At 48.6% G+C, this 19,401-nt stretch overlaps 1 protein-coding gene across 11 annotated transcripts in view; it reads left to right on the top strand.

Annotated features, from left to right (window-relative positions):
* ZSCAN2 (zinc finger and SCAN domain containing 2) overlaps positions 1-19,401 on the top strand; it is a 39,817-nt gene that overhangs the window by 8,182 nt on the left and 12,234 nt on the right. For 3 of the 11 annotated variants that reach the window (XR_011424216.1, XM_014733797.3, XM_005602770.4), the window contains exon 1: positions 18,404-18,820. Coding sequence is in view for 3 of the 11 variants with exons in the window: in XM_001498452.6 (XP_001498502.2) it covers positions 8,477-9,918 (1,442 nt within the window). In the remaining 8 variants the exon portion in view is untranslated. Of the gene's footprint in view, positions 1-8,476; positions 11,242-18,398; positions 18,821-19,401 lie in introns of those variants that run through there. The other 8 variants (XM_001498452.6, XM_070230606.1, XM_070230611.1 and 5 more) reach the window with 7 other exon arrangements.

Raw genomic sequence — 19,401 nt, 5'->3', positions numbered from 1 at the left:
TGCTGTTTTTCTCAGCGGCTCGTCTTTCAAGCAGCCAGAGTTCAGGTGGAGCAGCGTCCCCGGTCACTCAGGCGGGAGCAGGTTCCCACCAGGCTTCTCAGGACCGCGCTCCGGTGGGAGCCCCGACTTGGGCTGAAGCTGTACCAGAATCACTTCTGTATTTTCTTTTATTTTTATTTTATTTTTTTGAGGAAGATTAGCCCTGAGCTAACACCTGCCAATCCTCCTCTTTTTGCTGAGGAAGACTGGCCCTGAGCTAACATCCATGCCCATCTCCCTCTACTTTATATGTGGGACGCCTGCCACAGCATGGCGTGCCAAGCGGTGCCATGTCCACACCCTGGATCCAAACCGGCAGACCCCAGGTCACTGAGAAGCGGAACGTGCGCACTTAACTGCTGCACCACGGGGCCGGCCCCACTTCTGTGTTTTAGACCGGTGGCTTGACCATGGTGTTGAGATGCAGCAGTGTGTCACAATCAGGTGGGGGGGACTTACAAGAATTTTGAGCCTAACCCACACTAAAGCGCCAAAGTTTGTAAGCAATTTCATTGTTTTAAATAAATTACAGTAAGTTCAGTTTGAGCCCCATATTGACATCAGCTTTGCTCACACATTCTGATATTCTTTCTAGCATGGGAGAGAAGGAGGAGGCTCCTGGCCAGGCAGGGGGACGCGCACGCTTCCCTGAACAGCCGGGAATCTGCGGTGCACCTGAGTCCAGAGTGGGTGTCGAGCGTGGGGAAATACAAGAACCGTTGGTTTAGGCCTATGCACGACTGCAGGTTTGGATCACTAACCGATGAGGGAAGAGGTCCTGTGGCAATTAAAGAGTCGTTCAGTGAATGGCGTTCGGACAGTGCTCTCAGCATTTTGAAGAGACTAAAATTGGATCCCTGCTTCATAACTCACACAGAAATAGATCGTTCTTCACAAGTTGCACAAAAATAAATTCCAAATGGATTGTAGGTCATTCTGTAAAAGATCTGGAATGATACGTAGGAGAATACTTTTGTAATCTTGGGGTGGGGTGGGACTTCTTGAGTGAGACAGAAATCTTCAAAGCTAGTTTGGACTCATGAAAACACGAAAAAAGTCCTTTATATAAAAAAGAAACTGTGAACAAAGTTAAAAGACAGTGCACAGACTGGGAGGAAATATTTGCAACAAAGTCTGCAGTGTGGCAGATAAGAGTCAAATCCCTGATCTATAAGGGCTTCTGCAATTAGTAAGAAAGGTCAACCTAGTGGAATAAAAGGTAAAAGGTATGAACAGACAACTCAGAAATGAAGAAATACAAATTATAGCTGTATGAAAAGATGTTCATTATTATCAGAGAAATACCCATGAAAGCAAGATACTGTTCTTTTGCCTGTTAGACCATCAGAAATTTAATAGTGTTTCTAAGAATTCTCTGCCTTTCTGAGCATTTGTTTCTTTAACTTTCTAAAATTAATTTCAGAGTTTTTCTAGTAGGTGATGTATCACGTATTTTAAATTTGATAGAATACATAAAATCCTATATGAGAGCCATAAATTCTTTTTTTGTTGTTAGGGTAAAATATATATAACATAAAATTTGCCATTTTAACCATTTCTAGGTGTACAGTTCAGTGGCATTAACTACATTCTCTTTGTTGTGCAGCCATTACCACCATCCAACTCCGGAACTTTCTCGTCTTCGCGAACTGAAACTCTGTCCCCTTTAAACACTAACTCCCCACTCCCCCTCCCCTTAACCCCTGGCACCAGCCGTTCTGCTTTCTTTCTCTATGAATTCGCTCTAAGTACCTTACGTAGGTGGAATCATAGAGTATTTGTCCTTTAGTGTCTGGCTTATCTCACTGAGCATAGTGTCCGCAAGGTTCATCCTTGTTGAAGCATGTGTCAGAATTCCGTTCCTTTTTAAGGCTGAATAATATTCCACTGTATGTAGAGACCACATTTTGTTTATCCATTTATCTTTTGACGGACATCTGGGTTGTTTTCCGCTTTTGGTTATTATGACTAATGCATGAACACAGAAGTACGAATATGTGTTCGGGTCCCTGCTTTCAGTTCTTTTGGATGCGTACCCAGAGGCGGAATTGTTGGATCATATGATATTTCTATATTTAATTTTTTGAGGAACCACCATGCTGTTTTCCACGGTGGCTGGACCATTTTACATTTCCACCAGCAATGCACAAGGGGAGAACCATATATCCTTTGAAGTCTGTCTCAGTGACAGATTTTTGACAATCTGTTTATACTTGCCCAAACCTGAAGTTAGTCACAGACAAGTATATCTGGCTGCCTCTCTGAGTAGGTGGGTAACTAAATGTTATATCCAAGAAGAACGAGCTTGTTAACTTGTTTACAGTGACGCATATGAATAAATACAATGGATCAATATTGTATAGAGAACTGTTAAGGTCAGTTAGAACAGCATTCCCATCTTGGCCGCTGTCACCTTCTCAGAGGGGCGCTCCCTGTCTACAGAATCTGATGGCGCCCTCCAGTTATTTGCTTTCCCATCACCCTGTTTTATTTCCTTCACAATACTTACACTGTCTGAAAATAGACAGTGTCATCTGAATAAACAGTGTGTATTATGTGAGATTCATTAACGTTTAAACTGCACAGCATCATCCAAAACCCTTGTTTTAAAGTCTTTGCATACGTAAGGGGACGTCTTTCCTACTTCAGTAGTTTTAGGGAGATGAAAACATTTAGAAAATGAGACCTTTCTTTCCTATTTCCTTAATGCCTGTCTCATCTCTGAGTTTTCTCTCCTGGAGATCGGACCTTCCAGCCACTCGCTCACGAGCCTGCTTCCTCAGAAGCCCGCCTGCCTCCATCCAGTCACATCCACAAAATACGCTCCTCTTGAAGTCTTGAAATAGGAAACACTGTTTCTAATGGTGAAGTTCCTTTTTTAAGAAAATTCCCAGCTCCTACCATCTCCTCCCGTCTCCACTCATAATGTTGGGGAAGCTATTCCCCTTGTATCTGAAGCGAACCAGTTTCTGAGTTTTCACTTTCTGCTTGGCCACCAATAGATAAAGGTGGGAGTTGCCTGCAGTCTACTGTACTCTGCTTTGTCCTCTCGATGTCACTGGGGCCGGACTGTCTCTCGAGGAGGAGCTTGGAAGGGGTGAGGATCCCTTCCCAGCTCAGTGATTTTTTCCCATTTGGAGGCCCTTGTGAAGGCAGATGACCTGGAGGGCCACTCTTTTCCGTCCTTTGGAATAGCTCTGTGCCTGCCTGTTATCAGAGATCAACTTTGAAAGAACTCAAACCTCCTGTGGCCTTCCCTGGAATATAAGAGTCTGGCGTCTTTGTCTGCATAGAGGAGGATGGGACTGGTCCTTAGGCAGCAGACAGCAAGAGGGTTATTGGATCTGGATTCCGCTCAGAAGGGCCTCTGTAATGAGCTGATAGATTATCACATTTAAAGGCTCCCAGCTTAGAAAGGAATTCTCTTGTATTTTTGTCTGATAGGTCCATACTGATTTTTTTATCACATTTAAATCTTTGATCTATTTGGAATTTGTCTTAATATGGGTCCAACTCCGGTTTTTCCATTTGGCCTAACTAGTTGTCCTAGCATCACTTACTGATTATTCTGTCTTTTCTCCATGGATTTGAGAAGCTACCCTTATCGTATGTTAAATTCCCATAGTTTGTTATATAATTTTTTTTTTCATTCCACTGGTCTATCCATGTGCCACCTGTATTAAATTCTGAATTCACATGTCCATTGAGTCTTTTTCTGGAGCTTTTGTTTTGTTTCATTGGCTTGTCTATTAATGTTTTAATTATTGAAATTTTATATTATGTTTTAACATCTGATAGAGTTCTTTTCCTCCCCACCCCTCTGATTTCAGTCAGTTGTCTCCCCCCACTAGTATTAATTCAGATATAATTGACATAGAATATTGTATTAGTTTGGGGCCAGCCCCATGGCTGAGTGATTAAGTTCGTGCTCTCCACTTCGGTGGCCCAGGGTTTTGCCGGTTCAGATCCTGGGCGCGGACATGGCACCACTCATCAGGCCACGCTGAGGCGGTGTCCCACATGCCACAACTGGAAGGACCCACAACTAAAAATACACAATTATGTATCGAGGGGCTTTGGGGAGAAGAAGGAAAAATTTAAAAAATCTTAATATTGTATTGGTTTAAGGTATACACCGTAATGATTTGGTATATGTATATATTGTGAAATGATTACTACAGTAAGTTTAGTTAACATCCATCACCTCACATAGTTACAAATTTTTTTCTTGTGATGAGAATTTTTAAGATCAACTTTCTTAGCAACTTTCAAATATACAACAATACAGTATTATTAATATACTCACCATGCTTTACATTATATCCCCAGAATTTATTTTATAACCGGAAGTTTGTACCTTTTGACCACCTTCATCCATTTCACCCACCCCTCAGCCCCTGCCTCTGGGAACCACCCTCTGTTTCTATGGGTTTGTTTTTTTACGTTCCGCGTGTAAGTAAGATGATATGGTATTTGTCTTTCTCTGTCTGACTTATTTCACTTAGCATAATGCCCTGAGGGTCCATCCATGTTGATGCAAATGGCTGGGACTTCCTTCTCTTTTTTTGGCTAAAAAATATTGCATTGTATATATATCTCACATTTTCTTTATCCAGGATCCAAACCGGTGAAACCCTGGGCCGCCGAAGCAGAGCGCGTGAAGTTAACCACTCGGCCACGGGGCCAGTCCCTAGCTTGTTTTCATATCTTGGCTATTCTAAATAATGCTGCAGCGAACATGGGGTGCAGATATCTCTTCAAGGAGGTGATTTTGTCTCCTTAGGATATAGACGCAGAAGTGGAATTACTGGTTCGTACGATAGTTCAATTTTTAACTTTTTGAAAAATCTCCATACTGTTTTCCATATTGCTGTACCCGTTTACATTCCCACCAGCAGTATATGAGCGTTCCCTTTTCTCTACATCCTCGCCAACACTTATCTCTTGTAATAATCTTAATGTTTATTTTTGTACTATTAAAGACACGTATATTTCAGTTACTACGTGATTTGCCAATTTTAATGATATCTTTTGAACTCCAAGGTATTACAGATGAGGCAATCAACAAACATATCCTGTAGCCCACCGTCTTCCTCCAGCCCCAATCTTGATGAGAGCGTCATTTCTACATTGCTGTGTAACATTTACCTTCTCTTTCATCATCCTAACCACCGTGGTAGTTCTAGTCTTGTTCTGAAGTTAGATGTATCAAGACTTCCTCCTCAATCCTTTTGCTCTAGGATTCCCTTTCTCTCTTGGTTGACTGAATTCATCTCTTGTCGTTTCCTCAAGAAGAGACCACGGGAACAGTATTCCGTGAATTTGTGTATATTCAAAGCTGTTTGCCTGTAAACTTTATACTTGAAGGACAGTTTTGTTGGGCATAAAATCCTTGGCATACGTCTTCTTTTCTTGCCTGTCTTGGAGCTGTTGCTGCCCTGGCTGCAGACCTTGAATGTTACTGTGGAGAAATCTGAGACCAGTTGGTTTCCCTCCCCGAGATAAGTGGATCTTTTTGCCTGTGGTCACCTGTCTCATTATTCATCACCCTGGGTTAGTTTTCCTTGGCACACAGTGTACCTTTCAAGGGTTCTTATGTCTTTGTAGATTATACTTGGAGTATTTATTCCTTTCCTCTGATTTAGTTTCCTTTTTTAAGAACTCCAATTATATGTTTATTGATTCTCCTTTTGTCTGCCTTCTGTTTCTATCGTTCGCTTTAATCCTTTTGACCCCTTTCTTTGTTTCCGTTTCATTTCTCTGCTTTTCTCATTCCAGTCCTCCTCTGTGCTTTCCAACGTGCCTATTTTTCTTTGTGCTGCTTCCCATTTTGTCTTCATTTCTCTGGATTTTCCCCTCCTTTCCTGACTTCTGCTGGCTCCCATTCCTCTCTTCCTGTTCTCTCACCTTCTCTTCCTCAAGTTCTAGTTTGTGGTCTTCCTTCATAGAGGCGGGCGCTTCATTTATCTTTTCTTATGAGTGAAAAACGGTCACTTTTCTCAGTAATAATAACTCCCATGATTAACGCGTGAGAGTCAAAGGCTCTCTCCTTCTCTGCTATACAGAGACAGGAAGCCTCCTGCGTACGTGGCTCACCTGTGTGATTCTGCTTGTACCCTCACCTCCTTTGCATCTCTGAACCAAAGTGGCCTGCCGGGCTCACCCCAGTCCCCAGATGCCCTTGCTCTTGAGGGCGAGTCCCTGACCTGCACGTGGTGATTTTCTGCCTGAGCTTGTTGAGATCTGCCCCTGTGTAACGACCCCCCTCTATCCATGCTTGCTCTCTTTGCACCCTCCCTCATCGACTTCTGTCTAGTCTCTGCTGGTTTTGAAGCCCTTACTTGTGTTTTGGTGTCTGCAAATTAACCTTCCTCCTGATCTCACTGAAAATGCAGTTTGAGTTTTTGTTTGTTTTCCCTATTGCTTCTGAGCTCACACCAGAATGTACCAGTTCTTCTGACTTTCAGGCAGGGACGAACCTTATTAGCTAACGTCCCTATTCAGAAGAGAATAGTTACTAAAATCATCAAAGAAATGTCGTTGGTGATGTTAGCTTGAAGAAAATAAGTCAGGGCCCCAGACTGGAGGTCCTTATGGAAGAGATATGATAGCTAAACTCGGTGCTAGAAACTTGCAAAACACCGTCTTGCAGGATGTGGAAGCAGCACAGAATTGCTGGTCCTAGTCAAGTGGGAGCTTGCATGTGCCCCTCGTGGCTACAGCGTCCCCTGCAGATCTGGGAGAGGGGGCCAGTGGGCAGTTACATGAGCCCCCAGGTTACCAGCAGCACGTGTGTTAGTGTGAGCACGAAATGCCAATTTGTAAGTTTAAACACGGTCGTGTATTGACTACAGCCATGAGTGGAAACCCAGTTCTAACTGGGAGAGGCAAGCCAGATTTTATCATGTGCATAAATGGAAATTTACATTAACTTACAGTAATAATCAGTGAATCAAGCATCTAACCTTAAACGGTTTCTTAGCATTAATAATGGAAATGTCACTAGGACTCTATGTAATTATTTTGCTAATTGTCTTCCTTGCTGTGGGTGGAACTGCTTTCTCAGGGGGTCTGATGTTAGGTCTTAGGAATAATCAGGCTATCATCTTCGTCAATAAAAGCATCAGTTTCTATATACAGAATTCCAAAAAAGTGTTGAAGACACCTCATAGAACGAGAGCATAAAGAAATTATAGTGAAAAAGAAAATAATAGGAGGAAAAAATGACACAAAAGAACACAAATTGCATGCTGTGAAAACATCCAGTATTTTGGCTCTGAGCTTTTGGCTCTGAGCTTCCAGCCAGGCAAGGCAAAGAGGGAGCCACGATCAGGAGCATGAGGCCGACAAAGATTGCTCAGAACAGTGGCTCTTTTCCATATTTCTCTCAGAGGGAAAATTTCCTCTTTTTCTGGCTCATCAAGAGGACAGTGTGTGGTATAAACAATGTCGTCCACAACTTCCTGGCAGCGTTAGCGTTCCTGACAGCCATTAATTTCTAATGACACTTCTTAGACTTTTCCGTGTCAGCCAGAGCCATTAAACCGAGAGTTCCGTGAACGTAGTTCTGCCAGAGTCAGAACAATGTGTTCCAGGCTCTCAGTTCTCTGCTGTTCTGGCTCAGTCCTGGGGTAGATTTGGGAGTCTCTCGTCTCAGGAACGGGATGCATCTTCTTCCAGCCATCGTCCCTAATGATTTCTTTCGCCCAGACGTTTGATAAGTGTTGGGCAGTAGAGAGTTCGACGAGGTTTTGGAAGGTAGCTATTTTGTGTTACCATTGGGAGAGCTATCTGTAGGCTCCCCCTGCAGATAAATTCGAGGGCTTTTTTAACTGCCCACTTACTCGTTTCCAGTCATCTGTTTAGACACCTAGAGTCCTTGTTGCAGAGGTGTTGTCATCTTATCTGTGTCTTACTTAAATGCCAACTAATAATATTATAAACACCAGGTATATTTCATTGCATGAGATCATTATATAAACTCCTCTGAAAGGAGACCCAGCTTAGGGAAATTTCTGTGATACCAATAAAAAAACTCATTCATTCATTCATTCATTCATCAGATTTAATTCAGTGCCTCCTGGATCTCAGGCGCCTTGGTGAGTGTCAGGGGTTGTTATGTACCCTGTTGATTTCCTGTGGTTAGGATTTTCAGATTCCCACCTGACCTCATTTCCCACTGGAGAAGCAGGTAGAGACGTAGAACCCACATCTTTAAGATCTAGAAATTCCGAGTGATTACCACAAAACTATGAGGCCTGGCGACTAGATAACCGGTTAGAAGGAAACAACTCTGATTTTTAAAAGTTTTGAGGATTCTCTAGCCTCTTTATTTGCACCAGAAGCTTGATTTTTTTTAAAGTTTTCCCTGTGGTTTCCTTTCCTCAACATTACAGGGAATTGAGTATAAATTGTACATTTTTCTTCGTTATTTCAGATTTTGAGATCCAGAGTGAAAATGGGGAGAACTCTAACCAAGACCCATTTGAGGATGTGGACTCCCATGAGATCTTCTCAGAAGCACCTGGAGGGGAGGGTGGCCAGCAGTCTGACTGGGAGAGTGACTTTGAGAGAGACTGTGGCTCCAGGCGGCCCCAGGGAAATGCCCCCCGCAAGGACCACGGGGAGACGCCACCGTCGGGCAGGGAAGTGGGACAGCTCATAGGCCTTCAGGGCACCTACCTGGGTGAGAAGCCCTATGAATGTCCCCAGTGTGGGAAAACCTTCAGCCGGAAGTCCCACCTAATTACACACGAGCGGACCCACACGGGGGAAAAATACTACAAATGCGACGAGTGCGGAAAAAGCTTTAGCGATGGTTCGAACTTCAGCAGACACCAAACTACTCACACCGGGGAGAAACCTTACAAGTGCAGGGATTGTGGGAAAAGCTTTAGCCGGAGCGCCAACCTCATAACCCACCAGAGGATCCACACGGGAGAGAAACCCTTTCAGTGCGCCGAGTGTGGCAAGAGTTTCAGCCGGAGCCCCAACCTCATCGCTCATCAGCGAACCCACACAGGAGAGAAACCGTACTCGTGCCCCGAGTGTGGCAAGAGTTTCGGCAACCGGTCCAGCCTTAATACACATCAGGGAATCCACACGGGGGAAAAGCCCTACGCGTGTAAGGAGTGTGGCGAGAGCTTCAGTTACAACTCCAACCTAATCAGGCACCAGAGGATCCACACGGGGGAGAAACCATACAAATGTCCCGACTGTGGGCAGAGGTTCAGCCAGAGCTCGGCGCTCATCACACACCGGAGGACGCACACGGGTGAGAAGCCCTACCAGTGCAGCGAGTGCGGCAAGAGCTTCAGCCGCAGCTCCAACCTGGCCACGCACCGGCGGACCCACATGGTGGAGAAGCCCTATAAGTGCGGGGAGTGCGGGAAGAGCTTCAGCCAGAGCTCCAGCCTGATCGCGCACCAGGGCATGCACACGGGCGAGAAGCCCTACGAGTGCCTGACGTGCGGGGAGAGCTTCAGCTGGAGCTCCAACCTCATCAAGCACCAGAGGATCCACACGGGGGAGAAGCCCTATAAATGCGGCGACTGCGGGAAATGCTTCAGCCAGCGCTCCCAGCTGGTGGTGCACCAGAGGACCCACACGGGCGAGAAGCCCTATAAATGCCTCATGTGTGGCAAGAGCTTCAGCCGGGGCTCCATTCTGGTCATGCACCAGAGAGCCCACTTGGGAGACAAGCCCTACAGGTGTCCCGAATGCGGGAAAGGCTTTAGCTGGAATTCCGTTCTCATTATCCATCAGCGAATCCACACAGGGGAGAAGCCCTACAAGTGCCCTGAGTGTGGCAAAGGCTTCAGCAACAGCTCCAATTTTATTACACACCAGAGAACTCACATGAAAGAGAAACTGTATTGACGTGGCAGTGAGGGGCCTGGCCTGGGAGAGGGCATTGTCACCCTGCCCCAAATAGGGTTGCCTCTTGAGAAGAGCCGTTCTTCCTAAATGCTCTTTGGGGATTTTTTGCCAGAATCTTCCACCTGCTCATCCTCATTTCTAGGATGCCGTCATCTTAGTGGTCGGAGTCAGACCCCAAGAGCAGAGTGTAGGAACAGAAGGTTGGAAAGTTGGGTCTTTTCCTGTAAATTTCACAACTTGATTGGCTCCTCCTCTCCTGATCCTCTGTGCCTCGATTTCCTCTTTGGTAGGGCAAGGGGTAGTGTTTCTCCATGTGGGAGAGAAGACAGCCTGGCCACAGCCCCGCTGAGTCCTCAGAGAAACACCGGGGATCCATCAGTCGGTCTGGTGGTTTTGCTGCCACTCGTCGGGCTGGTGCCTTCAGCCCGAGCTGCTAGCATTCCAGCCCCCTGCCCATGGCACAACCAGCTCTTCCTGGCTTTGTGTCCTGGGCTTTGATTTCAGGTCAAGGTGGAGGGGCTTCTACAGTTCTGAGTCATCCTCATGAAGGTAAAGCCCTTTTCTGTTTCTAGAAAGTGTCAGGAACACCGAAACACTATGGGCTGGAACCACTGTCCCAGTAACCTCTCCACTTGATGAGAGTTGACACAGGGCTGCCAGGAAAGGTAAAATCGAGATTTACGTGTTTGCCTTTGTCTCTGCTTACTGTCCTATGGTAAGTCGGCTGCCAGGGGGATGCACTACTTCTTGTGGGGTTTCGTCTTTTGAGTGTGAAGTGAAGACAGAGACCCCCCAGCAGCCCACCCCCGGTGGACGGTAGCTTCTTCTCATCAACAGCAAAACAGCCCTGCGCTCTGCAGGGTGGGCTTGTGTCTCTACCCCACAGATCACAGCCCCGTTGTCATCACTCTATGCACTTGTCATTTCCCTGTTCTTAGATTTTTTATTTTATATATGCAGAGCTAGAATTCTGTCCGGTAGCCTTTGTATACTAAGAGCATTATTTTTAAGGAAGTGTTGATTTTAGGGTGCATCTGTCCCCTGGAGAGATTTGGGCTTGAATCAGGAATTGTCCTACAGGTGTCACCCTGGATCTTGGGATGCTGCCGGGTTTTGTTCTTGTGTCTTTGGGCCTTGAAACATTAAGACAGGGGGATGACAGCAGGTGAAGGGGCTTGTTACGAGGGAAGAGGAGAGTAGATAAGGTGTTTCCGGGAAACGTGAAACTGCCACCTCCTACACATGGAGCCTGTGCCTAGAACGGGCCTTGGTTCTTACAGGATGGATGCTCAGTATCACCTAATAAAGTAGAGTCCCATTCTTTTCCTGAGTCTGTCTTTTAACGTGTGTTAGAAACCTGAACTTGGCTGTTAGCAAACCCACACCTCACTTCCCCGCCCCACCCGCCCACTTCTTGGACCCTCAAGGAGTAAAAATCACTTGCTTCAAAGAGCACACCTTCTCGGTGAACTTAGACCTGTGCTTGACCAGTGCGCACACCTTTCCATTGCCCTTTGCCAACTCTACAGCCAGTCTGTCAGCCGAGACGTAGAGGGGCAGCTTTGGCTAAGGACCAGATGGCCTCCCCCTGGGAAGCACCTCTATCCAGAATCAGCTAAATTAGACACGAGGAGGAGGTTTCCAACCCAGGTGATGACAGTTGTTAAGCCAAACCATGTAGGCTGTGAAATCCTCATCGTTAATCCCATTCTTCACTTATTTGGCAAATATTTTTTGAGGACTCCTGTCCCATCACTGCTAGGTTCCTGGGAAAGGTTGTGACAAGAAGTTCACTATCTGTCTTCATGAAGTTTTGCTAGGAGAAAGATTCCATCTCTCTGGGAAGGTACAAGAGCTCTCCTGCCCTTGAGGGAGAGGGGGCAGGATGGTCTCCCAGGTGACATCAAGTTCTGGAATTTGGGTTGTAGAAGATATTACCTCTCTCTCCCCTTTAAGGCTCAACTTGAGAAAAGAGTTGATAGTAAGCTTTTTGAAACTTCTATCTTTTTTATCCTCCCTACCTGGTAGAAACACAAAATATCCTGGAAAAAAGGAAACAAGATTGGCTGGAATTGCAGAATTAGGCTAGAACCAGGTTGGCAGAATGACAAGTGTGGTTCTAGACAGGTTGCAAGTCCCTCACTCCTGTCCTGCTTTCCCCTTGGCGTGGGTCTGCAGAGACCAGGAGGGGTCAGAGCCAGTGGCCTTCACGTGGCTCTGTGTTGGATGGAACGACATGGCCTTCCCCTAAAAAACATCAATAGGCCCCAAGCCCCCTGGCAGATCTATTTCTGCCACATCTTTTCTGGCAACTCAGTTATACCTGTGTCTCTGTAATGAAGACAGTTTCCCGTTAAATGTGCATGTATTTAGGGACTGAGTTTTTGCTACCAGTTTGTTTCCAAGTTCATGGGAACAGCCTTGGGAAAATTAAAAACCTACAATAAATGGTAAAAAGCCAAAAGCAATGGCTTTCCCCTCAGCTTGGCCCCCAGGTCCACCTGAGCAAGTCTTGGTCACTTCCCTTTCCCAATTCCCCACAATGGCCGCCTTGTACCCTCTGGCCCAGCTCCTCAGACCCATGCCAACTCCCAGCCTTGGCTCACCTCCGAGAACCCTGAACCTGTCAGGTGTAGCCTCCCCCAGGCCAACAAACTTTTCTAGGACCGCCCCTCACTTAGCCGCCTCGGCTCAGCCTGCGATGCACTTTCCATCCGACGGTAGAGTTTAGCTTCTGCTTCCCTCCAGGGTCAGGACCTCGCTCCACCAGCTGTTTCCTCTCTTGATCTCCAGTCTGTGCCCCTCTCCTGGCTTCTTCCTGCAGCCTCTTCACAAGCTGCACTTCCTACAGCCTCAAACTTGGCATGTCCGGAACTCGACTACCCCGCCTGCCTCCCTTGACCAGTGTGCTGCTTGCACAGCTGTATTTCCTCGCTGTTGTGAGTAGCACTGCCGTCCACAGGGCCTCACCCAACCCAAAAACCTGGAGTCATCCAAGACGCCTTCCTCCCTCACATCCCTCAGCGCCATCCAGGAAGAGTTTGGCATAGTTCGAACCCTTGCCTGACAACTGTGATGGCCCCTTCCTGGTGCCCCAAGCTCCCCCAGCCCTGCCTCCTGCTGCCCCATCCCCCTTGTTATAGCCAGAGTGAGCATTCCTCCACAACACACAGCTGAGCCTGTCCCTACCCACTTAGACCCCCTGGGGCTCCCCATCACCTACAGAAAGGCCATGCTCCTTGGAGGGCAGACGAGGCCTTCCTAATGGGGTCTCTGTGGAACCTTGTCACCAGACCTCTGCTCCTGGCCATCCTTGCCCTCTGGCAGCTCCCCCTGAATGTGCCCTGCTGGGCCTTGCCTCGTCTCTCTGCTCAAGCTGCTCTTTTTTCTGGAATGCTAGGCCTCCCTGTCTGCCTAGGGCACACCTGCACATCTTTGAAGACTCAGCCTGGGTACCACCTCCTCCATTGGCCTCCCCTGCACTTCTCTGGCAGACTTGACCCTGCCTACCGCACCCCTGCACCCTCCCACCTCAGTGCCTGTCACTCTCGCTGCATTGACCTGTTACACGTCTGTCTCCCCTGTGGATTCTTCCCCATTCCTCTTCTGTTCTTTATGTTCACACCCATAGTGAGGCTCCGAACTCTGTCTCCAGCACCCAATTCAGGGTCTGGCATGTGATGGGAACTCAGTCAATATTTGCCCATTGGGTTGCTTCATGGAGATACATATAAATGCAAGAGGCAGATGGAGCCCAGAATTCTGACCTGGAAAATGGATTAGGTTTCCTACACTGTTCTTTGGTGAGATGATAAATGTAGGTTTTAACTTCAGTGTTCTCTCACCTAAGTTACCATTTATTGGTATTGGTGACAATACCATTGGAGACAAAGTGAAAGATGTTTATAAAAACCACCCAACCAGTATCCTAATGAAACAACTTATATTTCTTTTCTTTTTTTTTTTTGAGGAAGACTAGCCCTGAGCTAACATCTGCCAATCCTCCTCTTTTTGCTGAGGAAGACTGGCCCTGAGCTAACATCCATGCCCATCTTCCTCTGTTTTATATGTGGGACGCCTACCACAGCATGGCTTGCCAAATGGTGCCATGTCCACACCCGGGATCAGAACTGGTAAACCCCGGGCCGCCGAAGTGGAACATGCGCACTTAACTGCTGCACCACCGGGCCGGCCCCACAACTTACATTTTTGAAATGTCACAGCACATCAAAAGCCAGTGGAAAACCACGCATCTTCTTTAACGTAGCTGAGCCCGTCATCCACAATCGACTTCTCTTCTGTCTGGACGAGTAGTGGAACGAGAGACTTTCTCTTCCTCTTACCCTTTAATCCCAGTGTATTCGTATCACTAAATCCTGAGCTGGTTCCCCTTGTTTGAACCTTTTTACTGAAATATAACAGCTCAGCGCACAAAAGTGTACTTGAATTTTCACCTTGAATTTTTACAAACTGAACACACCTGTGGAACCAGCATCCAGATCAAGAAACAGTGTAGCAACACCCCAGCCGGCCCCACAGGTCCCCCCCAGTCGGTACTTTGTCTCTCCGTGGCCCTGTTCTGAAGTTTGGGATGGAGTAGGGGGAGTGTTGGGAGCTGGACAGACCTGGTTCTAGACAGACTTGTGCCACCAACCACACGCCCTCACTTTTATTAGAGATTTGACAATTTGAGGCAGGTCATAACGTCACTCCCTCTTTTTTTCCATGGATTTTCCTTCCCTCTGGATTGCATTCATAGTTTACAGTGAGCCATAATAGCCTATAGTCACACAAGGTACAGAGCAGTTACCATGCACAGGCGCTATGCTAAGCTCTCTACGTGCGGGTCTCAGCCTTGACAACACCCTGTCGGGTAGGGGAGCGCCCTCTCTTTACGGCCGAGGAGGTGGAGGCTCAGGAGAGGTTCAGTGAGTAACTTGCCTGGCACCTGTTGCCTCACCACTCGACTCCTGAAGTCACTTCACTCCACAGCCTTATTAAAGCCATGGGAAGCACCGAAGGAATAAATAGAGGAAACAATGAAACATTAAAATAGAAACAATATATTGGCTACTAGTTTTAGTCTTCTCCCTATCTAATATCAAGATGACCCACAACTGTAATGGGTCCTTCCTTGCACGTCACGGCGGTTGCTCTTCCCAGCCCTTTATCCCCGATGGGGGTCTTGTCTCTCAACCTGGGAGTTCAGGGGCCCAGTGTGCTGGGCATGCTGCCCCCACAGGCTCTCAGATGGCCCTGGAGCTTTCAAATGGAGGGCCCTTTGACCTCGCTGCTGCCTGGCCCCGTTAAGCTATTTCGAATCTCTGGACAGAATATTAGAGTCTTTCCTTTTATTTACCCTCTTGACTCAATAGCCCAAGGCCATGGAGGAAGTGGAAGTACGATTACATGGGCATGGTGAGATTCTGAGACAAGATTACTGATGGAGAGTAAGGGCTGGTGGTTCATTCCCTTGGGCTTTCTGCCCAGTCGGTGCACCTGAGCTCATGTCTCTGGCATCCGCACAGGCTGCGGCTCCAGGGCCCAACTGCCTCTGGCTCCCTCTCTCCTACTCACTCTTCTCAGGGTCCAACTCTGAGAATTTTCTATGTGCTGTAGCACTGCTCCTGGGAGGAGGGGGAGGGTCTGCCTCCGAGGAAACCCTTTGCCCGGGCCCCTCACAGCCCACAGGCCCTGTCAGGCACAGCGCCTCTGCTGTTGGTTACGCTGTTGGTGTCTGAGGCAGAGGTGCCTGCCGAGAGGCCTCCGGGGATGGCACATCCTGGCAAATTTACCTCAGCTGAGTTCTGGGCCCCAGTCTTTCCAGAGCAGAGACTGGATTTCCTCACAACACTCAGAGATGACCAGAGCCTGGGTGGTAGGCTCCTGTTAACTAAATTTCCAAGAAACCAATAGAATCCGGACCCCAGTTATTATTCATCCTATCCCAAGCCTCCTTCACAGCGCCCCTTGCTCCTGGTCTCAGGTGACTGAAATGGTGGCTTTGTGATCAGATAGTGGTTGATCAGCGGGGAATGAAAGAAGGCGGTCACGTGAGGGACGGCAGACCCAGCGTGAACCGCTCAGGTGATGAGCGGTACCCTTCAAAGTCCCACTGCTCTTCCCTGCCGCCCAGTGCCGTCTGCTCAGTGCCCAAGATTGCCTTGTTGACGCCTCCTTCCAGGTTTCCCTGCTGAACGTGTCCCCTTCTGCAGATAGGTTAGTGTCACTGGTTAAGTTGGCGTTAAGTGGATGATCCATGGGCCTAGGAGACATTAGTTTTTGCTCATTACGTGTGGCTGTAATTAGTTGAACTCTTAGAGAATAAGCTTATTTCCTTCATCCGAAATCCTTGTCTCCTTTATGCACTGCTTATCAACACCTCTGTGCAGCGTTTTTCTCAAAATATCAATGATCTAGAAACCAAACTCTTGCTGAAACTGGCCTGTTGACATTTGCCTCTCTCAGTCGTCCCCTATGGTGCTGGCTTTCAGAGACAGTACATCCTGTTTCTCTTCCCCCTGCTCCTGTCCTGAAATTTGTGGTGTGGTGAATGGAGTATTGGGAGCCAAAGAGACCTGATGGACCTGGTTCTAGACACACCTGTGCCACTAACTAGCAGTGTGACTAGAGCAAATCACTTCTGGAGGCCTCCTTTTCCTCATCTGCAAAATTGCTGACAATCCTTGCTCTTCCCATTCCAGAAGGCTGCTGGGAAGAGTTTAGTCACTCTGTATGGCAGTGACCTTGAAACCCTATTCTCTGTGGCATTGACAGCTCTGACCTAGATGGAGGGTGCTTTCACAAAGACTGGACCTGTCTCGGTTTCTGAGACCAGCTGTCCTCTGAGGGACCAGGAAGCTGCAAGTAGGCAAGCATCTCATCTATGTAGACTATGGGGGGCCCTTTAGTCCCATTCTTTCGGGACTGTGACTCACAGCTCGAGGACGTGCATGCTTGTCTTCTCCCTTGAAGTACGGGGTATGGTGTTGATGTGAAGGTGATGAGTTGTGTTTGGGGCTGCCCTTTCCATGCTTGATCTTGCCTCCGGTGAAAGTTCCATGTGCTCAGGAGATCCCTGAGTTAAGGGAATGGGGCATGGATTGGATTAGTAATTTTCAATTTTATTTAATTTTTTTAACAGTAGACCGTCTTTTCAAGTGAAGTCCTCCAGTAATAGAAAACATGTAAAAGCAGAGCTGCTCTGATGGCTCGGTGGGAACCCAAAGTCCTCTCTTGGGCTAGGCTCTTGCCCCACCCAGCCGGTCCCTGAGGCAGACCCATGGAACTTCCAGGCTGGTCCCGGGAAGGGTTTGAAAGCTAGGTGTGTGTGCGTGGAAGCGCTGGCCTGAGTTTCCGCACTAGCCCTCTCCGAACACCCGTTCCCAAGAGCAGAGGATAGAAGAAATCTCCATGGCCAGGCTCCCAACTGGATTGAGGACTATCTGCAGAGCCCCTCTCGTCATCCTGTCCTTCCCACAGGCTGCCCCTCCTGTGAGGGGAACCACAGCTCCACCCACCTTCGACCGGATTTTGGACCTTTCATCTTTTAAATAGGGAGCGGGACCCACTTTGCAGGATTCATTGTCAGAACCAAACCAGATTAAATATGCAACGTGGGTGCTCAATAAAATACATTTTCCTGCCCCTTTCCCTGAGACTGCACCTCCTGCCCTCCTGGGCTTTCTCAGCCGCTCTGCAGTATTTCTTTCCAGTCATTTACTTTGAACGCACGTCCATTTAGCACTTATCACACTGCATTGGAGTTATTTGGGTCCTTCACGGCCGCATTTTAGAAAATGCATCCTCTGCTGGACTGCTCGCTCTCCTTAAGAGGAGGGTGTGTTTTGCTTGGCCTAAAGCAGATGCTCCACAATTGATGAATGAATACGCATCCATGGTATTCATCTTGATCCTCCCAGGACTGTGCACCCAGGAAATGAGGATGTGTGTGTGTCTCGGGTGAGCGGGAGGATTGTGGTGGTGAAGAATTACCACAGTGGACAACCATGCCAGAAAAGTACTTTCTTAAGTGGCAAAAAATCTGAATTGCCGTCTTATCTCCACCCTGAGAGACCTCGGGCCCAAGCTGCCTGGGTTTATTCGCTTGTATAATAGGGATAAAGAGGGATTAACAGGGATAAACACCCGCTCTCAGCTGCAAGGCACAGGCTTTGGAAAAGGTCCCCTCTCTCAGCGTCCCCTGGGATGCGCAGCGCGAGAGGCCGCCACCTCCCCTAATTCCCGCGGGAAGGGGGAAGCGAGGTAGGACCACACCCTCTCCGCTGGGTCACTTCTAGTCGTTGCTCGGGACCCCGAAACCCAGCATGTGGGAAAGTCCCACCCATCATCAATCCTTCCTCCGAAACAAATAGGCCCCCTAAACCATCCCCACATTTTATTGGTTAATGCTGCTGTCAGTCTGGGGCATAGGCGGAGGCCTATGGGAAATGTAGTCCGGAGAAGACCGACTCCTTCACGGCTCGCGTTTCCGCTTCCGGTGTTTAGTGGACGTCCGAATGCCGAGACCCCGGGTCTGGACTCCGGGTTCGAGAGCCCTGTGGGGACATTGCGCGGCCGCGGGGAAGGTCCCGCGGGGTCAGGCCGCCCGTAGTTGCAGGGCCTCGGCGCGCGGGAGCGGCTCTCAGCTCGGGCTTGGGCCGCCGTCGCCGGGTGGGCGTGGCCGGGCCGAGACCGGGGGTCCGGCGGCCTCCGGCCCAGGCTGCGCGTCCCCGCGAGCGCGCCCGGGGCGGGATGCACTCCTCGTGCTGGCGGCGCCCTCCTTCTCGCCGCCCCCCGGGCCTAGCGGGGGCGACCGTGGCCCTGTAGCCGCGCCCCGGCCCGCCTTGACCCCATAAAGCTTCCAGAGAAGGTCGCCCGCGCAGCAGAGCAGCGTTGCAGTGTAAGTCACGCTCTGCGGGCTGGTCACCCAGTCCGCGGTCAGACGGCCGAGCCGCTGTCCGTTCCCTGCCATCAGCCGGCTGTGTGGCCTTGGACAAGTCCCTGGGGGTCTCTGAGCCGTGATTGTCTCCGCTTTGGGGAAGTTGAGGGCTGAGTATCTCAACTTTCCGTCCAACTCGGACGTCCTGCGAGTCTGTTTTTGTTATCCTTGCTCTTGTACCTTGTACCCCTTTCCCCGTCTGGGAGAGAGTTATGAAGCCTCAGGACTGAGGAACCCTGCACGGGGCGCCCAAAGCTGAGAACCCGGCCAGGACCGGGGGCCGTTTAGCGGCCGGAGCGCGTGCACCGCCCGCGCGATCGGGGAGCCAGCTCCTCCAGGTGCTGCTCTCCAAGGTGCTGCTACTGTGTGCGCCGTCCCGTCTCGAGCTTGTCCTGCGCATGCACTTTGCAACGCTCGGAAGGCCAGTGGCTTGCGAGAGTGGGTGGCTTGTTGTCCCTCTTCTCTCCAGCAGCCCATCCTCATTCTTCAGTATGGATACTTGACATTTTCTCAGCCTTAAGTCAATCGCTGTGCAAGCACAG

The sequence above is a fragment of the Equus caballus genome, chromosome 1 (genome assembly GCF_041296265.1).
Source record: "Equus caballus isolate H_3958 breed thoroughbred chromosome 1, TB-T2T, whole genome shotgun sequence".
Taxonomy (NCBI): domain Eukaryota; kingdom Metazoa; phylum Chordata; class Mammalia; order Perissodactyla; family Equidae; genus Equus; species Equus caballus.
This window is presented reverse-complemented; position numbering and strand designations above follow the sequence as displayed.